The following is a 16,177-nucleotide window of genomic DNA, read 5'->3' on the forward strand; positions in this document are numbered from 1 at the left end:
CGGGTCCTCTTGCCCCTTGTCCACCCTCCCACCTCCCAAGTCATCCTGACCTCAGCTCCGCCGCCGCTCCCCGCCAGTCCTGCTCCGGGGGTCCTTTTCCGCGCAGACCAGGGGCCGGCCCGTTTCACTCTAGCGAATAAAGAAGCCTTACCTCGCGCCGCCCGGTGCCAGCCCCACGCCGGGTGACACCCCGGGACCTGCAGGGACACGCAGCGCCGCCCACGCCCGCTGAAACAGCTCCTTGGTCCCGCCCTGTACGGTACGCAGGTGATCCCTTTTAACTCAGAGCAGGAGTACGAGGACGGAGCGGTGCAGTGCAGAGTGGTGGGCCCGGGGTCACTGCACCTGCCTGGATCTGACCTCAGCAAACGACCTCACCGACCCCACCCTTCGCTTTCTCCCACGGGACCCCTCTTGAGAAGCTGTGGTCTCTTAGTCTTCTAGCCTCCAGACTTTCCATAGACATTCTGCTTCCCTGCTTGCAACCATTCTCCACCTGTGTTTTTTCTACTCAAATCTGTTTTCTGAGTCTGCTTGCATCCCAGGCCTAACGCTAGTCCCTGAGGCGGCCGACAGAGCACCGATGTGCCCCATCGGTGGGGAGCTGGCTAGCTGGACACTGTTTCCTTGGGGTGCTCCTCCCGGTTTAAGGGCGTATTTGTGCTTTTGAATATCCACTGCACCTTGACTGAGAACCTACCAACCGTGGGCCAGATCCTGGGCCAGGAGCTGGGACGGGGCGGGGGCGGGGCGCAGATGGAGGCCGAAGGGTAGTCCCATGGGAGCCCAGCTGAGCTAGGTTGGCCTTCGGGACTTGTCCATAAGTAAGCTTCCTCAGGGTGGGAGATGGGTGCCCGGCGGTGACAGGCTCCCAGAGCCACCAAGAGGAGAACCTGGAGTGAGCTGCCAAGCCAGTATGCAGGGAGCTGGGTAGGGTAGGCCCCAGGAGAAGGCAGGTGATCCAGGAAGCAGCTCAGCTCCAGAGTCTGTGACCGGTGCCAGGGGCCCTGCATGCGCTCTCTCGCTTCCCCAGCCTATTTTTGTGTATTTTGTGTTCACATCACCGAACTTTTTTATTGACTTTGTTTTCATTTGATGTTCTTAGACTGTGTAATAGTTGTCTCCCTTCTCAAAGATAGGCCCTGGTTGTTTTTCTAGCCTTAGATGATGAGGGGACAGTCCCTTAGAGCATGCACAGGGACTCAGCAAGCGTGAATGAAGGCTCTGGTGCTCCTGCCTGGCTTAATCTCCTAACTTCTCAGTTTCCCGTCCATAAAATGGGATGATGTACATAAAGGGGAGTGTCCCTAGGTTCTAAAATACATATAAAGAGCTGGTACCCAGCATATCATTGTCGCGCTATCATCCTCGTGTTTTAGCTAACGATAATGGATCAGTTACCATGCTGCGGGCATGGTGTTGTGCTTTATTCGTACTACTTCTAAATCCTCACAGCATCAAAGAAAGGCCCCACTTTGTGGAGCAAGGGATGTGATTTGACAAAGCCCATGCTGTTGAGCCGCTCTGCTGTTCTGTGAATAAGAAGGTGATGCGTAAAAAGGACCTATATGCCCCTGCGTAAGGGTAAGTGCCCCAGACAAGATAGCTTTTATTAATATCAGGGTTGTTCGCACGAGGTGTTTGCTTGGACTTTTGTTGTGATCATGATAAAGTTCACCTTTCAAAAATGCATATCAGATTCTGTTATTTTTAGAAGTCTAGTCATCAGTCACGACCCCGAAATAATGCAAAGCACTGCATGACTGCCTTTCAGAGTAAAGCGCAGTATATGTTTATACCACCAGAGCGGGTCATCACTTCTACCAGGACTTTAAGAAAAAAGATGGCGGTGGCAGAGTAGGGGGTGCCGCGGCCAACTCCGAGCGCCGGCTTGCAAACGGGAGGCCGGGGCAGGGCCGGCTCGACGCCACGTGGGAGGCCCCGCCCTCTCGGGCCGCCCCGCCTCCAGAGCCAAGGCGCCTGCGCCAGCTCCCTCCGGCTGAGCTCGACCTCACGGAGCACGCGCGCTTCTCCGCATTCGGATTGGTGGATCCGCGCGCCCTACGGCACTCTGATTGGTGGAGCCGTTCAGGTTCTGGGTCGGGGGCTCGGTCTCCTTCAGCTCCGCACGCGCCTGGTTGCGGGGCCCGGCAGCTGTAGCACCGTAACCAGGCGTTCGGGCTCGGCTGTAGCTGGGCGCTTCAGTCGGGGGGCTGGGGCAGCTCCCGTGGCTCTCGGTTCCGCCGTACCCTTCTCCACGACCTGGGTTGGGCATGTTTTCCAGGGCCCAGGTGAAGCGGGTCCTGCAGCGGGTGCCCGGGAAGGAGCGATTCGGCGTCTACAGGTTCCTGCCCTTTTTTTTTGTCCTGGGAGGAACGATGGAGTGGATCATGATTAAACTGCGTGTGGGCCAGGAGACCTTCTGTAAGTGGGGGTGCAGCAGGGTCCATCTCATTTCAGGAAGGCAGGAGGCAGCTAGGGACCCGTTTCCTGGGGGACGGTCTTAGGTTGCAGACTAATGGAACGCTCGTTCCATTCAGAGCGCTGAGCTGCTCTTACCGTGGGTAGAAGGGCAAGGACGGTTCCGTTCGCGGCCCGGGGGTGACAAAGGCATGTCGGCGTCCAACCTTGAGACCTTCCCGGCACTTTCGGGGAGAGCACGTGACTCGACGCAGGACGCTCTGCTCTCAAGCCTGCCCCGCGTCCCTGCGGGCCGGTGACGTTGTTTGGTCCTAAGGAACAGACTTGCTGACAGCGCCGAGGAAGGGAATGGGACCCTGAGGATTAAGGGAAACTCCTGCTAATTGGCCAGCTCTCTTCTGGATTCCTCAGTCCAAGCCCTGGAAGGAGCCGATCTGCCGGCCTAACTACCAGTCTTTGCCGGGCAGAGTCATTGGCACCAGGGTCCAGCACTGTGGAAAGAGTGCCGGGCGCTGCTTTGTGGAGCACTAGCTCTGGAAAGGCCAGTTCTCCTTCTGGAAAGACTTTCCCACTCCCTAGGTCCTTTCTGCCTTATCCTTCTCTAGAAACACGTGTCACTTGTGAACTGCCAACCCTTATTTAAAAAAAAAAATTCTTTAAAAAAAGATTTGATTTTTAAATAATCTCTGTACTGAACATGGGGCTCAGACCTACAACCCTGTGATCAAGAGTTGCATGCTCCACTGACTGAGCCAGCCAGGCACCCCGCCAACCCTTAACTTTTTAAAGATTTATTTATTTATTTGACAGAGAGAGCATAAGCAGGGGGAAAGGCAGAGGGAGAAGCAGGCTCCCCACGGAGCAGGAAGCCTGATCCGATGCAGGGCTGGGTCCCAGGACTCTGGGATTATGACCTCAGCTGAAGGCAGACGCACTGAGCCACCGAGCGGTTCCCCTCAACCCTTATTTTAAAAACATTGTTACATTAGTGTTTCCAAAGATTAGTCCTTTTGTTTATCCATTCATATTTAATGAGCACCCATGAGAGTATATAATGAACAAGGTAGAGAGTCCCCCACTCCACAAGAGTTCTAATGGCAGAGACCCATCATAAAGTCAGTTACTATTGTGTGATCAGTGCTGTGAGGGGAAGTGTGTGTGTGTGGGTGGGGCTACCTCAATTGGATCAGATGGTGCAGGGAAGGCATCCAGGAGTTACCATGTCAGGGGGGGACTGCAGACTGACTGAGTAGGACAGCCAGATGAGGGGAATGTTAGTGGAGTTGAGAGTGTCTCATGCTAGTGGTGAGAGAGAACACGAGGCCACGGTGTGGATGTTTACTGTTTGAGGGACTGCAGGTGAGCAGAGTGAGGGATGAAGTGGTTAGAAATGTGCCGGGGGTGGGGTGGGGGGCCGCTGGGTGGCTCAGTTGGTTGAGCGACTGCCTTTGGCTTAGGTCATGATCCCGGACTTCCAGGATCGGGCTCCCAGCTCCTTGGGGAGTCTGCTTCTCCCTCTGATCTTCTCCTCTCTCATGCTCCCTTTCACTCATTCTCTCTCAAATAAACAAATAAAATCTTGAAAAAAAAAAAAAAATGTGCCTGGGCAGGGTCACAGGACTGGAGAACCAAGACTGTACCCAAAGGATTGAAGGGTTTTAAGCAGCAGTGGATTATCACATGAGAATGGCTTCTTGGGGAGAGGAGGCAAGAATACGTGGGCTGTGTGGCTTTGCAGGTCTGAGATGGTAGCCTGGTTGGGTGGGGACAGATGGGATGCCAAGAAGTGAGTGGAGTTGAGAGATGCCTGGGAGGTGGTACTGACAAGGCCTGATGATTGAGTGGACTCGGGATGAGCGAGGGAGGCTTCCGGTAGGACAGCTGGTGTGGTGCAGGGGGGATACTGGCAGGACAGTCCGGACTCTGTTTTGGACATGCTAAGGTGGAGATGGTTATACAGATCTGAAGCTCAGGAGGCACATCTGGGCCATGGATATGGGTTTGTGGGTCATTCGAGAGCAGATTGTGATGAAAGTCAGAGTCCAATCCCAACATTTTAAGGGTGATTGGCAATGGTTGGAGAGACAAGGAGGGAAACCAGGAGGGCTTATCACAGAAGACAGGAGGTCCAGGAACTCTGACTAGGCGAATGGGAGGTTAGCCCTCCGGGAGAGACAAAGATGCTGGTCAGGAAAGGGGAGTGGAGAGAGGCTGCAGACAACTGGCTCTTGAGAAGGTAGGAGAGGTTGGGATCAGAGCAGGGCCATAGGAGTAGCCCTTGGAAGTTAGCTAGAAGTTAGTTCTCTATTGATGACTGATCTGTGTGAAGAAAGTTCATGGCCATCTGGGGGTGAGTGAGGGTTGGTCAGGGTCATGACTGAGGAAACAGGGTTGTTAGGCATCACCGAGGGCCCAGTTAAATGCATTAGTTGGCCTCACAGTGCAAAGCAAGCAGAGGGAGGGGTGGAGAAGGGCAGCTGGGTAAATCCGTAGTTGGGGTTTTGAAGGTGTGTCAAGAAGTTGATTTTGCTAGGAGGGAGTTGCAGCTGGTTGGAGCAGGAAGACAGAACAAGGTGGGGCTGAGGGGGTACTCAGGGGCCAAGTGCCTGGGGAAGAACTTAATAGAGGTCCAAGGACAGAATGCATAGAAAGGTAGTAGAGGAATCAGTCAGAGCAGGGTGAATTGTGAGAGAGCCCTGCAGGTAGATGGCAGAAGTTGACTGGAGAAGTCAAGGAGGCTCAGGGGACGAGTGCTTCATCCTCACGGCGGGTGGCGTTGCCTGGGATAGCACAGGACAGGTCAAGGAGCCTGACCGTGATGTCAGCTTTTCAGTGACTGAAGGGGAGTAGAGAACAGGTGCCCTTGCAGAGAAGACTGGCAGATGGCAAAAGCCAAAAAAAAGGAAGAGGGTGGAGAATCAGCAGTGTGGAAAAGCAGTAGCCGAGAACAAGGGACCTGATCTCACCTCCCCACTCTGAGTTCCTGGGGGTGGGCAAGGGAGCTGCAGAGCCAAAGGGCAAGAAGTGCCTTTGAGACACTTAAGTTAAGGATGATTTCAGAGAAAATAGAAGGAAGTGAGGTAGGGAAGGAAGTGAGGAAAGTCCTAAAACTTTGCTAAGAGGTGTGTTAGGACACGGTCCTCTCTTGGAAGACACTGATTCTCACCATGTTATTGACGTGCAGAACTGCATTTAACTCATTTTTTAAAAAAAAATTTTAAATATTTTGTCAGAGAGAGAGAGAGAGAGAGAGAGAGAATGTGCACAAGCAGGGGGAATGGCAGGCAGAGGGAGAAGCAGGCTTCCTATGGAGCAGGGAGCCCCATGCAGGACTCAATCCTAGGACCCTGCTACCATGACCTGAGCGAAAGGCAGCCGCTTAACAAATCCAGGCACCCAGGCACACCCCCCTCCAAGTTTTGTTTTAAATGAGGTTTATTTTGGCCTTGAGTTAAACAATGAGATTCAGAAAAAGCTGACAGACCTAGACTGTTGGTTAAATTAGTCAGATCTAAGTACCTTTAATTCCTATTTCTTAAAAGTCTAAGTAAAACTTTTATTTGACACAGATGATGTCTACCGTAGAAAAGCCTCAGAACGACAGTATCAGAGGAGGCTGGAAAATGCATCGGAGACTGAACTTCAGCCATCAATAAAGTGAATATGAAATTTCACTGCTGGCTTCAACTCCTTTGAAAATGTACCTTTCGGATCTCTTGTTCTTATTCAGAACTGCCTTGACAAAGAATTTTTATAGTTTTCCTGTCTGCTTCAATACTTCCTAAGTCACTTTTGGACAACACTTAATGGAAAAACTATTTCCTCCTGAAACACACCTGCCCAATGAATCTATTCTATGAAAAAAAAATTTTTTTTAAGTTTTTATTCACTTATTTGACAGAGAGAGAGAGAGATCATAAGTAGGCAGAGAGGCAGGCAGAGAGACAGGAGGAAGTAGGCTCCCTGCTGAGCAGAGAGCCCCATGCGGGGCTCGATCCCAGGACTCTGGGATCATGATCTGAGCTGAAGGCAGAGGCTCAACCCACCGAGCCACCCAGGCCCCCTCTATGAAATATTTCTTAAACAATTCAAGGATCAAGCAGAATACTTTTTTTTAGTACAGTCTGAATTGTTTGCGAAGTCTTTTGTTCTAGGCAACAAAATGATAACCTTACTTTTTTGCAGAATTCAGATTTAATCATGAACACAAAAGTAAGCTCTCCATTCCAGGACTATTTAAACCAGGATAATTATGCAGATTACATTTCTGCCAGCTACCAATCTGTCACCATTTTGCGAGGCTGGTGGGAATTCCTGGCCACACATTACTCAGGTCAGGTGCTCTTGTGAACAGAAATAACCCCTTCCTTTGCCTGTCCCCACGAACAGAAAAGGGCTGCTGGAGCTCCAGGAAGAAAGGGGAGCTCCAGAGGGGGGAGGCTTTACACTTATTTGTGATAAAGATGTGCTTTCATCCAGCTGCTGAAGGTAAAGACATTGCTTCTTCCCTAAGAAAGTGAACCTTCACACTGAAAAAGCAAAAAAAGCAAAACCATAAAACCACCACAGACTTCAGCTAAGTCAGAGGCTCAGTATACTGGGGAGAGATTTTGTAATTTGACTCAGTAAGTTTGGGTCAGCTGATAGCAAAAACAAAGGCTTTATCCATTTTTTTTTTCTTTTACTCCAAGCTTGGTAACTACATCTAGCATCTATTTAATCAAGAACATATCTCTATATTAAAGAAGGCTGAGTTTCAAAATGGTTTCTAACAGTTGCTCATGAATATTACAGAAGCAGATGCTTAAGGCCACAGGGTATTCTCAAGTTAAAGATCTGTGCCACGAACATACCTTCCCAAGCTTTTCTAGGGTTTTTTTTCTTTTTCTAATTTCAGTCCATTGATATTAGAACCAATTCAGTATAAACAGCAAGCCACTGACTACTCGAATCTCCTTCAAGCACTACTCATACCAGCTCAGTCACTGCTCAGAGATGGCTTGAATGCGAAGACCAGTGATGACCCACAGCACCAGGGAGAGGGAGGTGTTTCTCCTGTGCACTTGTGTGCCTAGAGAGTTCCTGGTGAACCTAACCTCACAGGCATTTTAGTGGTTAGACTACAGCATAAGGAATTAGGTTGTGGTTGGATTCTCCCAGTTAACGTGGCCTTATTCCATGCTTCCCCCATCCCAGTTTTAGTTTAGTACTGATACACATAGAGAATATGTAATGGACACACTGTTTACAAAGGAAAGTTGTAAATGCTAATAAAACCATCAACTAACTTAGGTGTCTGCTGTGGGTTCCCTCCTTGGCCCATCTCCCTGTCTGCACCCCAGAGAAAATCACGAGCTACAAATTCATGTTTAACCTTCCTTAAGAGTTTTCTTCTTTTTAAAAAAATCTGTATTAGCGTGCTGCTTTACTGAAGGACAACAACACTCTGTAGATAAGTCTCCTTCAAGGCAAGGAGACTGGCAAAGCAATTACTGCATTAAATTGAAGGTACTTTCGGAGCGTATCAGTTTCGATGTTAGAGGGTAAAAACTAATCTGTTAACTGAGGTGAAAGCTTTTTAAATTCACCTTAAAACAAACTTTAACCCTCCTTGTACAGAATCTGACTCTGCCTAACTTAACTAGACACAGGAACTACTTAGGGAACTTTAATAACGGAAAGAGCAATGCTCTTACATGCGGATTCTAGGACTGCAGCGCCTTCTAGTGTAAACTATGTGGCGAAACATTTAGTGACCCAGCTTTTACAAACCAAACCGTACTTCTAGAACGACAAAAATTGAATTAGCATTTATTGCTTGAAATTTACTTCCACTATGGGGTTGGGTAAGGAAAGTGAGCTTTTAGGGCACCTGGGTGGCTCAGTGGGTTAAAACCTCTGCCTTCAGCCTGGGTCATGATCTCCGGGTCCTGGAATTGAGCCCCCCACATCTCTGCTCAGCAGGGAGCCTGCTCTCCCCCGCCCCCCACCTGCCTGCGTCTTTGCCTACTTGTGATCTGTCAAATAAATAAATAAAATCTTTTTAAAAAATTAAGGCAAGTGGGCTTTGGAGTGCTTCACTTTACCAGATGAACTGATAGGGAAAGTTAACTTAGGTACACAGTAGATTCTCAATAAATGAGGGCTATCTTCATCCCTCTAATGGTCCTATTCCAGAAGTCTTTTGGGGAGGGGCAGCAAAGCCTGGTTAACTGAGCGATAGCAAAGTGATAGTGCAAAGCTCCTGGGAAGGGAGGGCACCCACGGGGGCTGCCCTCTATTCTGAAAGTCTTGCCTAAATCTCAGATGTATAATTTAAACACACTGGTCTCTCTTCTCTCTTTGTATGTCTCAATTTTTCACACCAAGTTACTTCTCTTTAAAAAAGTGCACATTTGGGGCGCCTGGGTGGCTCAGTGGGTTAAAGCCTCTGCCTTCAGCTTGGGTCATGGTCCCAGGGTCCTGGGATCGAGCCCCGCATCAGGCTCTCTTCTCAGCTGGGAGCCTGTTTCCTCCTCTCTCTCTGCCTGCCTCTCTGCCTACTTGTGGTCTCTGTCAAATAAATATTTTTTAAAAAGTGCACATTTGGGCCACAGTGCTTTCCAAAGCAGTTCCCTCCTAGAAAAGCAGTACAGTATCAGTTCACACTCTACACATGTGCACTGAATTGGGAATTTCTTGTCGCATTTATGTGCAACCCACAAGGTATCAATGCCACATCTATTCCAGGGACAGAAGCAGTCTATTACGTGTTCAGCTCTGAACTTTCGTTCAGCTGATCTAGCACACTTCCAAACTGAAAAGGAACAGAGTCACAGCAATATTTGTTCGCTCAGTGTTCAGTGGGAATGTTTGACTATTCAATTATTCAAAATATGCTCGTAAGCACAGATGGCAGTACAGCCCTAAACACTTAGGGGTACAGAGCCACAGGGATTTGCAAAGTGATATTAGAGGAAAACAGTTGGTTGATTTTACCAACACTTCTATTAAAAGTGTGGTCATGTTTTTAAGAGCTTATAAGCATGTTAAAGACATAACCTGGGCCACCCGTCTCTTCGGGCCACAGATAGCTGACTGTTTGACAAAGGGCTTACATTGCTTTATGATACAAGACATGCTTTCCTTACCTTCCACCATCAGTAACTCTCCAATTTTAACTTCAACCTCTACTTCTGCCCACGATGAGGACATGTTAGGAATTCCTTGACTGCCCAAGAGGTGTGGCATGGGGCACGTTGAGCTGCAATGTGACTGCATTCGGCCTGTGCTAATGCAGCCTGAGCCCTGAAGCAGGGTCTGCTCACTCACTGACTTTGGCCTCCACCTGAGGAGTTTTGTTCCCTTAAATTGGCAGCTATATCCCTGTCAGCACGGAATCAAGACTTGCAGGAATTAAGCCTGCTTGAACCTAACATCTGACACAGCTTTAACAGAACAACCAAACCTGGTTAATCCAAATCACTTTGCAAACTCCATTTTTATTTGGATTAAAAAGCTTTAAATGAACAAACATATGATACATACATGTTATAGAACTAGTTACCACTTAAACCTCCTCTGATACAGAAATTAGAATAAACAGGTCTGCAAATGTTCAAGCTCAGAAGTCAACACCACCAGTTTGAGATTTCACACACGAAGTGTCCCCTGTCAGTTCTTCCTCATAGGAAGACAAGAGTGGGTTCAAAATCAAAGTAGTTCAAAGGCCTTTTAAATCAGTTGGCTGACATACTATTTTAAATGTATAGGTTTTCCTCCAAATAAACAAAATTCCTTTCCACATGAACGTGTATTTTGAAAACATTTAGGCCGTTAAACTTTCTAAGCCGTATCACTAGTTCCTAAAATTCATGGGTGGGGGGGAGATGTATACAGTTCACTTGTACTTTCTTAAATCAGGACATTTAAAAAAATTTTTTTTGGCTTATCTTTTTTGGAAGATGGCTGACCTCAAATCTTATATCCTATATATTCACTGATACTCTCCAAGTTAATATACAGAAAGACATGATTCTAAAATAAATACATAGATTTTTTTTTTTTTAAACTTAATTAGGGCCTGCCTACTGGCCCCGTGGCCCGGCTCTGCACTGCCTTAGGGAAGCCCCTGGCTGGATCTATGGTTTCTACAGGACCTCTAGACACTGGGAAGGAGCCTGGAGGAGGAGTGCCCTGGCTTCTAATGCCCTATCTAGCCCACAGTGAAGAGTTTTTAGAGGCTTCCCAAAGAAGTCTCATCCAGACCTTAAAAAGGGAAATAAGATGGGTGCATGAAATAAATAAATAACTTAACCAAAATTAGATTTCAGGTTCTTTGGTGTAATTCAAGAATGTCTAGAAATAAAATAATCTGATTGTATTATACAGTCCATGATGATTCAATGGCCCAAATCACTAGGAACTGAAGATTTCTTTCTCTGATTCAGTTTAACAATAAGGTACTGACATACTATTGCAATACATTTTTTAAAATTCAGAATTATTCAAAACACTTGATGCAAACTGAGACCCAGTGGTTGACTATAGGCAATGAGGTTACAAGGCCCTCCTGTATTTAAAGTATCTAGAATACAAGAGACTTGTTTCCATTCTACACACTTTTGTCCCCATGATTTCGTAAGAATGGCAATTAAATATCCAGGTATTGATTCATACCAGATTAAAAGAAAAAAGTATCCTGTGAGAGTCACTCTCTCAATTTACAAACAGCAAGGGAAGCTCCACCAAAACGGCAACAATCTTGTTACAAAAAAACAGGTTTCAAAAACCTCGAGGGGAATCCAGGTGTGGTGCTTTTCTACCTGTCAGCGCATCATACGCTGCCTCCAGATACTCATTTTAGGCTCATGTGAAAGAGAAAGGGTCAACCCCAAATGTTTGGGATCCATAATGGTCTTTTTAAAAAGTGAGTATTTTCTTAGATTATAATTACTTTCTCCTGAAATTCAAAAGCACAAGTTAAATTTAAAAAACATTTTAGAAAGCCTTAAGTTTCTGGTTGAGAATTCAACACTGAAACTTAGAAAGAAAAAAAAATGCCACATCTGGTGAGGAAATAAAGATACGAAAACATACGTGCTTATGTAGACAATCTACCCTTTTTACAATTATGCTTCTGACCAAGCTCATATCTGGTTATGCACTCCCTTCCCTATGTTAGGTTAGGTGTTAGGTTTAAAAAATAAATCACCTCTATGCACACCTCAATGCTTTTCAAGGCGAACTTAATGGTTTTCAATGTAAGAGATTTAAAATTTTAAATCATCTAGCAAGTATAGGCATAAATTGTGAATTCAATATAAATAGATCAAAAGTACCCTTAAACTTACCTGCCAAGACTAAAGATAATTCAGGGTTGTGCACATGTTCTGCAAAATTAACTGACACCACAGATGACTAAGAGCACAAGAAACCGTGCTCCCCCCTCCGGGGGTCCAGGAGATGCACCAGAGGCAGAAGGATGCACAGCACTGACTTCAGATTTCTGGAGCAAGTCTCTGAGTTAACAGAGCAAATGTGCCAGGTCTGCCAAACACCTATAACCTAAAATAACAACTTCTCACTTCAACTGTAAAAGACAGCTTCTGCCAAAGTGGCTTAAGATATGGAGGTACGTGAAGCAGACTCCAGTGCACTCCCCTCTGTAAGATGTAAACTAGGACCAACTTCACATTTCATTGTCAACTTAAACTAATCTGTAAACTCTCGTGCGTGTGTGTGTGTATTTTTTTCATTTTGTTTGTTCTTTTATAAAAAAACAAAACCAAAAACTAAAAACCAAAACCCCAAGCCAAGACAAAACCTTTGATGGTTTCAGTTCCATGGCAACAAGTAAAAAGATAAAACTCCAAGTCTACATATACAACCAATTATGAAACTGGTTTTAAACGAAGGAAACATATGCAAAAAAATCTCTGTGTATTTGATAAAGTCAACTTAATATAACAAAAACAAATTGAAATAGCTTATTAAAAGTGTCCTTATATAAAAATGGCCTTGTGATGTACAGTAAAATGCAATAAAAATTATCATCCTTTGTTCCTCCCCCCACCCCCAGTAACTAAAATGGCTACTGTTCCACAAAACTCTTTATGCTTCTATAAAAGAAACGTAATTGATGTGATTAAAGGTTTTCTAGATTGTATGCTTGGCGAATGTTGAGGGTGTCTCGGAGCATCAAATCCCGAAGGCGCCAGAGGGCATCTGCCATGGTGGTGTGGGCCCCTTTACTTTTCAGCCAGTGAGAGGGGAGGCGGCTCTCTTGTTCTTTTGACAAATGGACATCGCGTCGTCGAGCTGAAAATTAAAATGCACACAAGAGAAAGAAAAGTAGGAATTTTAAGGTAACAATTTCCCCCTCAGACCTAAGGTCTGGTTATTTATTAAAGCATATAACACTTATTGTTTATTAAGTATTATAAGTATTATAAATTTTAACTCTGATAGAAGAAAATGTCTTCTCTATCATTTTATTAGGCATCTTCGTTTTTAAAAAACTGTGCACTTAGGTACAAGGCTACCTAGCTAAGGATGTCTTACTGCTTTATATTTTAGAAATTCTCCAATTTATAATAATGACTTAACAAAAGAGCTGCACAGTATAACATAATTCTCTATGAATGGGAACATCAGAGTTGCACAAACACCTAAGAGATCTAATCACTAGTATTGTGTTGCAGGCAGTCCTGATGATTAATCATTTCTTCAGGGACGCCTGGGCGGTACAGTCGTTTAAGCGTCCAGCTCTTGGTTTTGACTCAGGTTATGATCTCAAGTCCCATGTTGGGCTCTGTGCTCAGTGTGGAGTCTGCCTGAGACTTGCTCTCGCTCTCCCTCTGCCCCTCCTCACTGCTCTCTTTCTCAAGTAAATAGCTCTTTAAAAAATTAATAATTCTTCAGTGTTAACAAAAGTTCCTAAAAAGGAAAATGTGAGGAAAGCGAAAACATACCTATTATTCTGAAAGAAATCAAATGATCAAACTGGTTTAGAATGAAGAATGAGAGGCACCTGGATGGCTTAGTCGGTTAAGCATCCAACACTTGATTTTAGCTCAGGTCACGATCTCAAGGGTGACTGATCTCAGCAATGCGAGATGGAGCCTCACACCAGGCCCTGCACACAGCATGGAGTCTGCTCGACTCTCTCCCTCTGCCTTTGCCCCTCCCCCGCTCCTGCCCTCTGGCACTAATAAAGTCTTAAAAAAAAAAAGAAAGGAAGAATGATGAGTAGGAGCTTGTACCTTTCCTTCCAGAAACCAGCCAAGTTATTTAATTTAATTTAACTTTATGGGGGGGGTGGGCAGAGGGAGAAAGAAACTTTAACAGGCTCACTACCCACTGTGAAGCCTCACTTAGGGTTTGAGCTCACAACCCGGAGATCATGACCTGAGCCAAAATTAAGAGTCAGACACTTAAACTGACTGAGCCACCCAGAGCCCCAGGCAAGTTATTTTAGTATGTACTGAAAACACATTAAGTATGCTGAACTGAATAACTCGATAGGTTAACTGAAACAGGTTAACCAGCTGAGCCACCCAGGTGCCCCTGAACCGAAGGAATTTTTAATTTTACCCAAATGCATCTATACTCATGCCCAAATGCCTAAAAAGGGATTGAAAAAATTCATAATATACTTAAAAAGATAGCAGTGATGTTTATGACAATACTCAGAAATTTAGCAAAAGCCCCATTTTCAGTGTGTGATGTCACTCTACAAAAAAATCTCCAAACCCTTCTATTAAATACAGAATTCATTTTACGCCTCTGAGAGAAGTGGGTATCTACCCCACAATATAATGCCAACAGCAGTGAGACTTCACGAAGCCTTGCTACTGAGAAGGACTCCTTACCTGCCAGGGTTTGGTCCCACTTGCTAATGCTATTTGACTCAGCACTGAGTCCTTCGATGTATTTCAGATAGGCCTCTGAGTGGAGCAGCCGTTGTGTCTTCGGTGGGGGAGCCACAAACATGGGCGTTGTTGGCTGCTGTATGACAGGGGGGCCAGCTGGATGTGGGCCAGGATATGGGGGTGGTGCCTGCTGCCCTGGAGGCCCCAAAACTCCTACCTGAAAGAAGACAGAGCACACGGTGAAGGGAAAAAAACACCTGGCACGCACTCTGAGAAAAAGGCTTACTTGAATTCTGTCAAGTCCTAGAAAATCCAACTGAGAGGCTCACCTGCTGTCCGTACGGACTTCCTCCTGGTGCTGGAGTCCCCACCATAGGGGCCACTCCTTGGTTCATCACACCTATAATTCAGAATGCAATGGCACAGTTAGAGGCTCTGGGTTGAGAGGACTACTGAAAAACTACTGATAAGAAATGATGCCCTTTATAATGCAAACCTATGGATCTCTGCCCTTGAATTTTTGTCGATAGGAACCCTCTGCACCCAAAATGGGATGCAGCATTCACACAGAAAATTCACGTTCTGATGTTTTTAGGCATTTTAAGTATAATGCTAGTACAACCTGTCAGATGTGCATTAATTATTCATGGCTTAGAAATGCTTTGAACCTTGCATACAATTCTAGCATTCCCCTAGGTCAGCTTAGTCGGACTATGTCTCTATTTTCAAAGTAATTTTCTTCTGACGACACATTTTCCTGCAACTGAAGCCAGGTTTCATTTAGCAGTAATGGTCCTGCAGTCAGGCTCAAGAGCAGGGACACGGGAATAGGCTGTGCAAGGGCACAGTTCAGTAAGCCCCGTGGAGACTGGAGGCACATCCCTGCTGCCCTCTCACAGGCCCCATCTGGAGGCAGATCAGCCTCGCTGCTGTCACTTCAGATGCAAAAATGACAAAGGGAAGGACACTTCATGGACTCTGTACCTGTTAATAATTTTGTGAACTTCCCTTGATGACTCCTCACAAGCAATTTCTGTCCCGTAGGTACGAGCTGATAATGGTGAGGTGTCCTAAATATAGTGTCTGGGGCTGTTTCAATCTCGGGACTGTCCTGTCCATTCACTGAACAGATGCTGAAATAATCAAGGGTCCCGCTTCATTAAAAACTAGTAAGCTATAGCCCAAACCCTGGTGAGCTGCTGTTTAAACTTTAAACAAGTCCTGCCAGCTGCAAAGAAGGATCAAAAGGAGCTCACTTCATACACTAGTTTCTCTGGATTCTAAAGTGTTGCTGTTTTGGCCGGGCAGAACCAGTCCACTATTCTAAGACTCAGAATTGCTAAAGGCCACTTCTAGGAAGGGTTAGATATTTGTTAGAGAGGAAGTAACACATAAAAATAAGCCTTCTGTTTACAAAGCAGGGATTTTTATAAGTACCCAGAAGTTTACTTGGATCACCACAGCAGGATCCTCATGATTATCTGTGACTGGTTTAAAAGGTTGTGGTGGGTAAGCTGCTAGTCCAGCAACATAACAACCCCCGTGCACCACCGCCCCCAGACTCTCACCCTCCTCACATCCCCCAACATAGGGGACCTCCCTGAGCTGCCTTTCTCTAGTTTTGCAGGACTCAGCAATTCCCTCTACTTCCTGTCTACAAATGTCGTGCAAGGGGGTAGCCAGTGAGAATGTGGGCTAAGTCACCAGGAGATCCTTGAGGCCTCCTCTCCTCAAAGCCTGAGCAGATGTGTGTGTGCTTGTGCGAGCACTTCCCCGCTTCTTGTTTACAGAGGCCATGCAAGGGGGAAGTCAGTGAGAATGTGTACTGAGTCACCAGAGCTCCCTGAGTCCTCGCCTCAAACCTAAGCTGACAGGTACGTGTGTGTGTGTGTGTGTGTGTGTGT

The 16,177-nt window shown here is 46.2% G+C and overlaps 2 protein-coding genes across 15 annotated transcripts in view; one reads left to right on the forward strand and one right to left on the reverse strand.

Moving 5' to 3' along the window:
- Positions 1 to 2,088: 2,088 nt before the first annotated feature.
- SMIM4 (small integral membrane protein 4) lies at positions 2,089 to 6,095 on the forward strand. Its single transcript, XM_045990632.1, has 2 exons — positions 2,089 to 2,424; positions 5,991 to 6,095. The coding sequence occupies exons 1-2, from the start codon at positions 2,274 to 2,276 to the stop codon at positions 6,080 to 6,082; spliced, it is 243 nt and encodes an 80-aa protein (XP_045846588.1). The 5' UTR covers positions 2,089 to 2,273; the 3' UTR covers positions 6,083 to 6,095.
- Positions 6,096 to 9,882: 3,787 nt separating this feature from the next.
- PBRM1 (polybromo 1) overlaps positions 9,883 to 16,177 on the reverse strand; it is a 131,815-nt gene continuing 125,520 nt past the window's right edge. For all 14 annotated transcript variants that reach the window (XM_045991658.1, XM_045991656.1, XM_045991665.1 and 11 more), the window contains 3 exons: positions 14,603 to 14,673; positions 14,274 to 14,490; positions 9,883 to 12,720 (listed from right to left, as the gene is read on the reverse strand). In XM_045991658.1, coding sequence (XP_045847614.1) covers positions 12,548 to 12,720; positions 14,274 to 14,490; positions 14,603 to 14,673 — 461 coding nt within the window. In that variant the 3' untranslated portion in view covers positions 9,883 to 12,547. The remainder of the gene's footprint in view (positions 12,721 to 14,273; positions 14,491 to 14,602; positions 14,674 to 16,177) is intronic.

This window comes from Meles meles, chromosome 20 (assembly GCF_922984935.1).
Source record: "Meles meles chromosome 20, mMelMel3.1 paternal haplotype, whole genome shotgun sequence".
Lineage (NCBI taxonomy): Eukaryota > Metazoa > Chordata > Mammalia > Carnivora > Mustelidae > Meles > Meles meles.

Coding starts and splice junctions, on each gene's coding strand:
- SMIM4 (XM_045990632.1), top strand. CDS start 2,274: ATGTTTTCCAGGGCCCAGGTGAAGCGGGTCCTGCAGCGGGTGCCCGGG. Junction 2,425..5,990: donor TGTGGGCCAGGAGACCTTCT/GTAAGTGGGGGT, acceptor TATTTGACACAG/ATGATGTCTACCGTAGAAAA.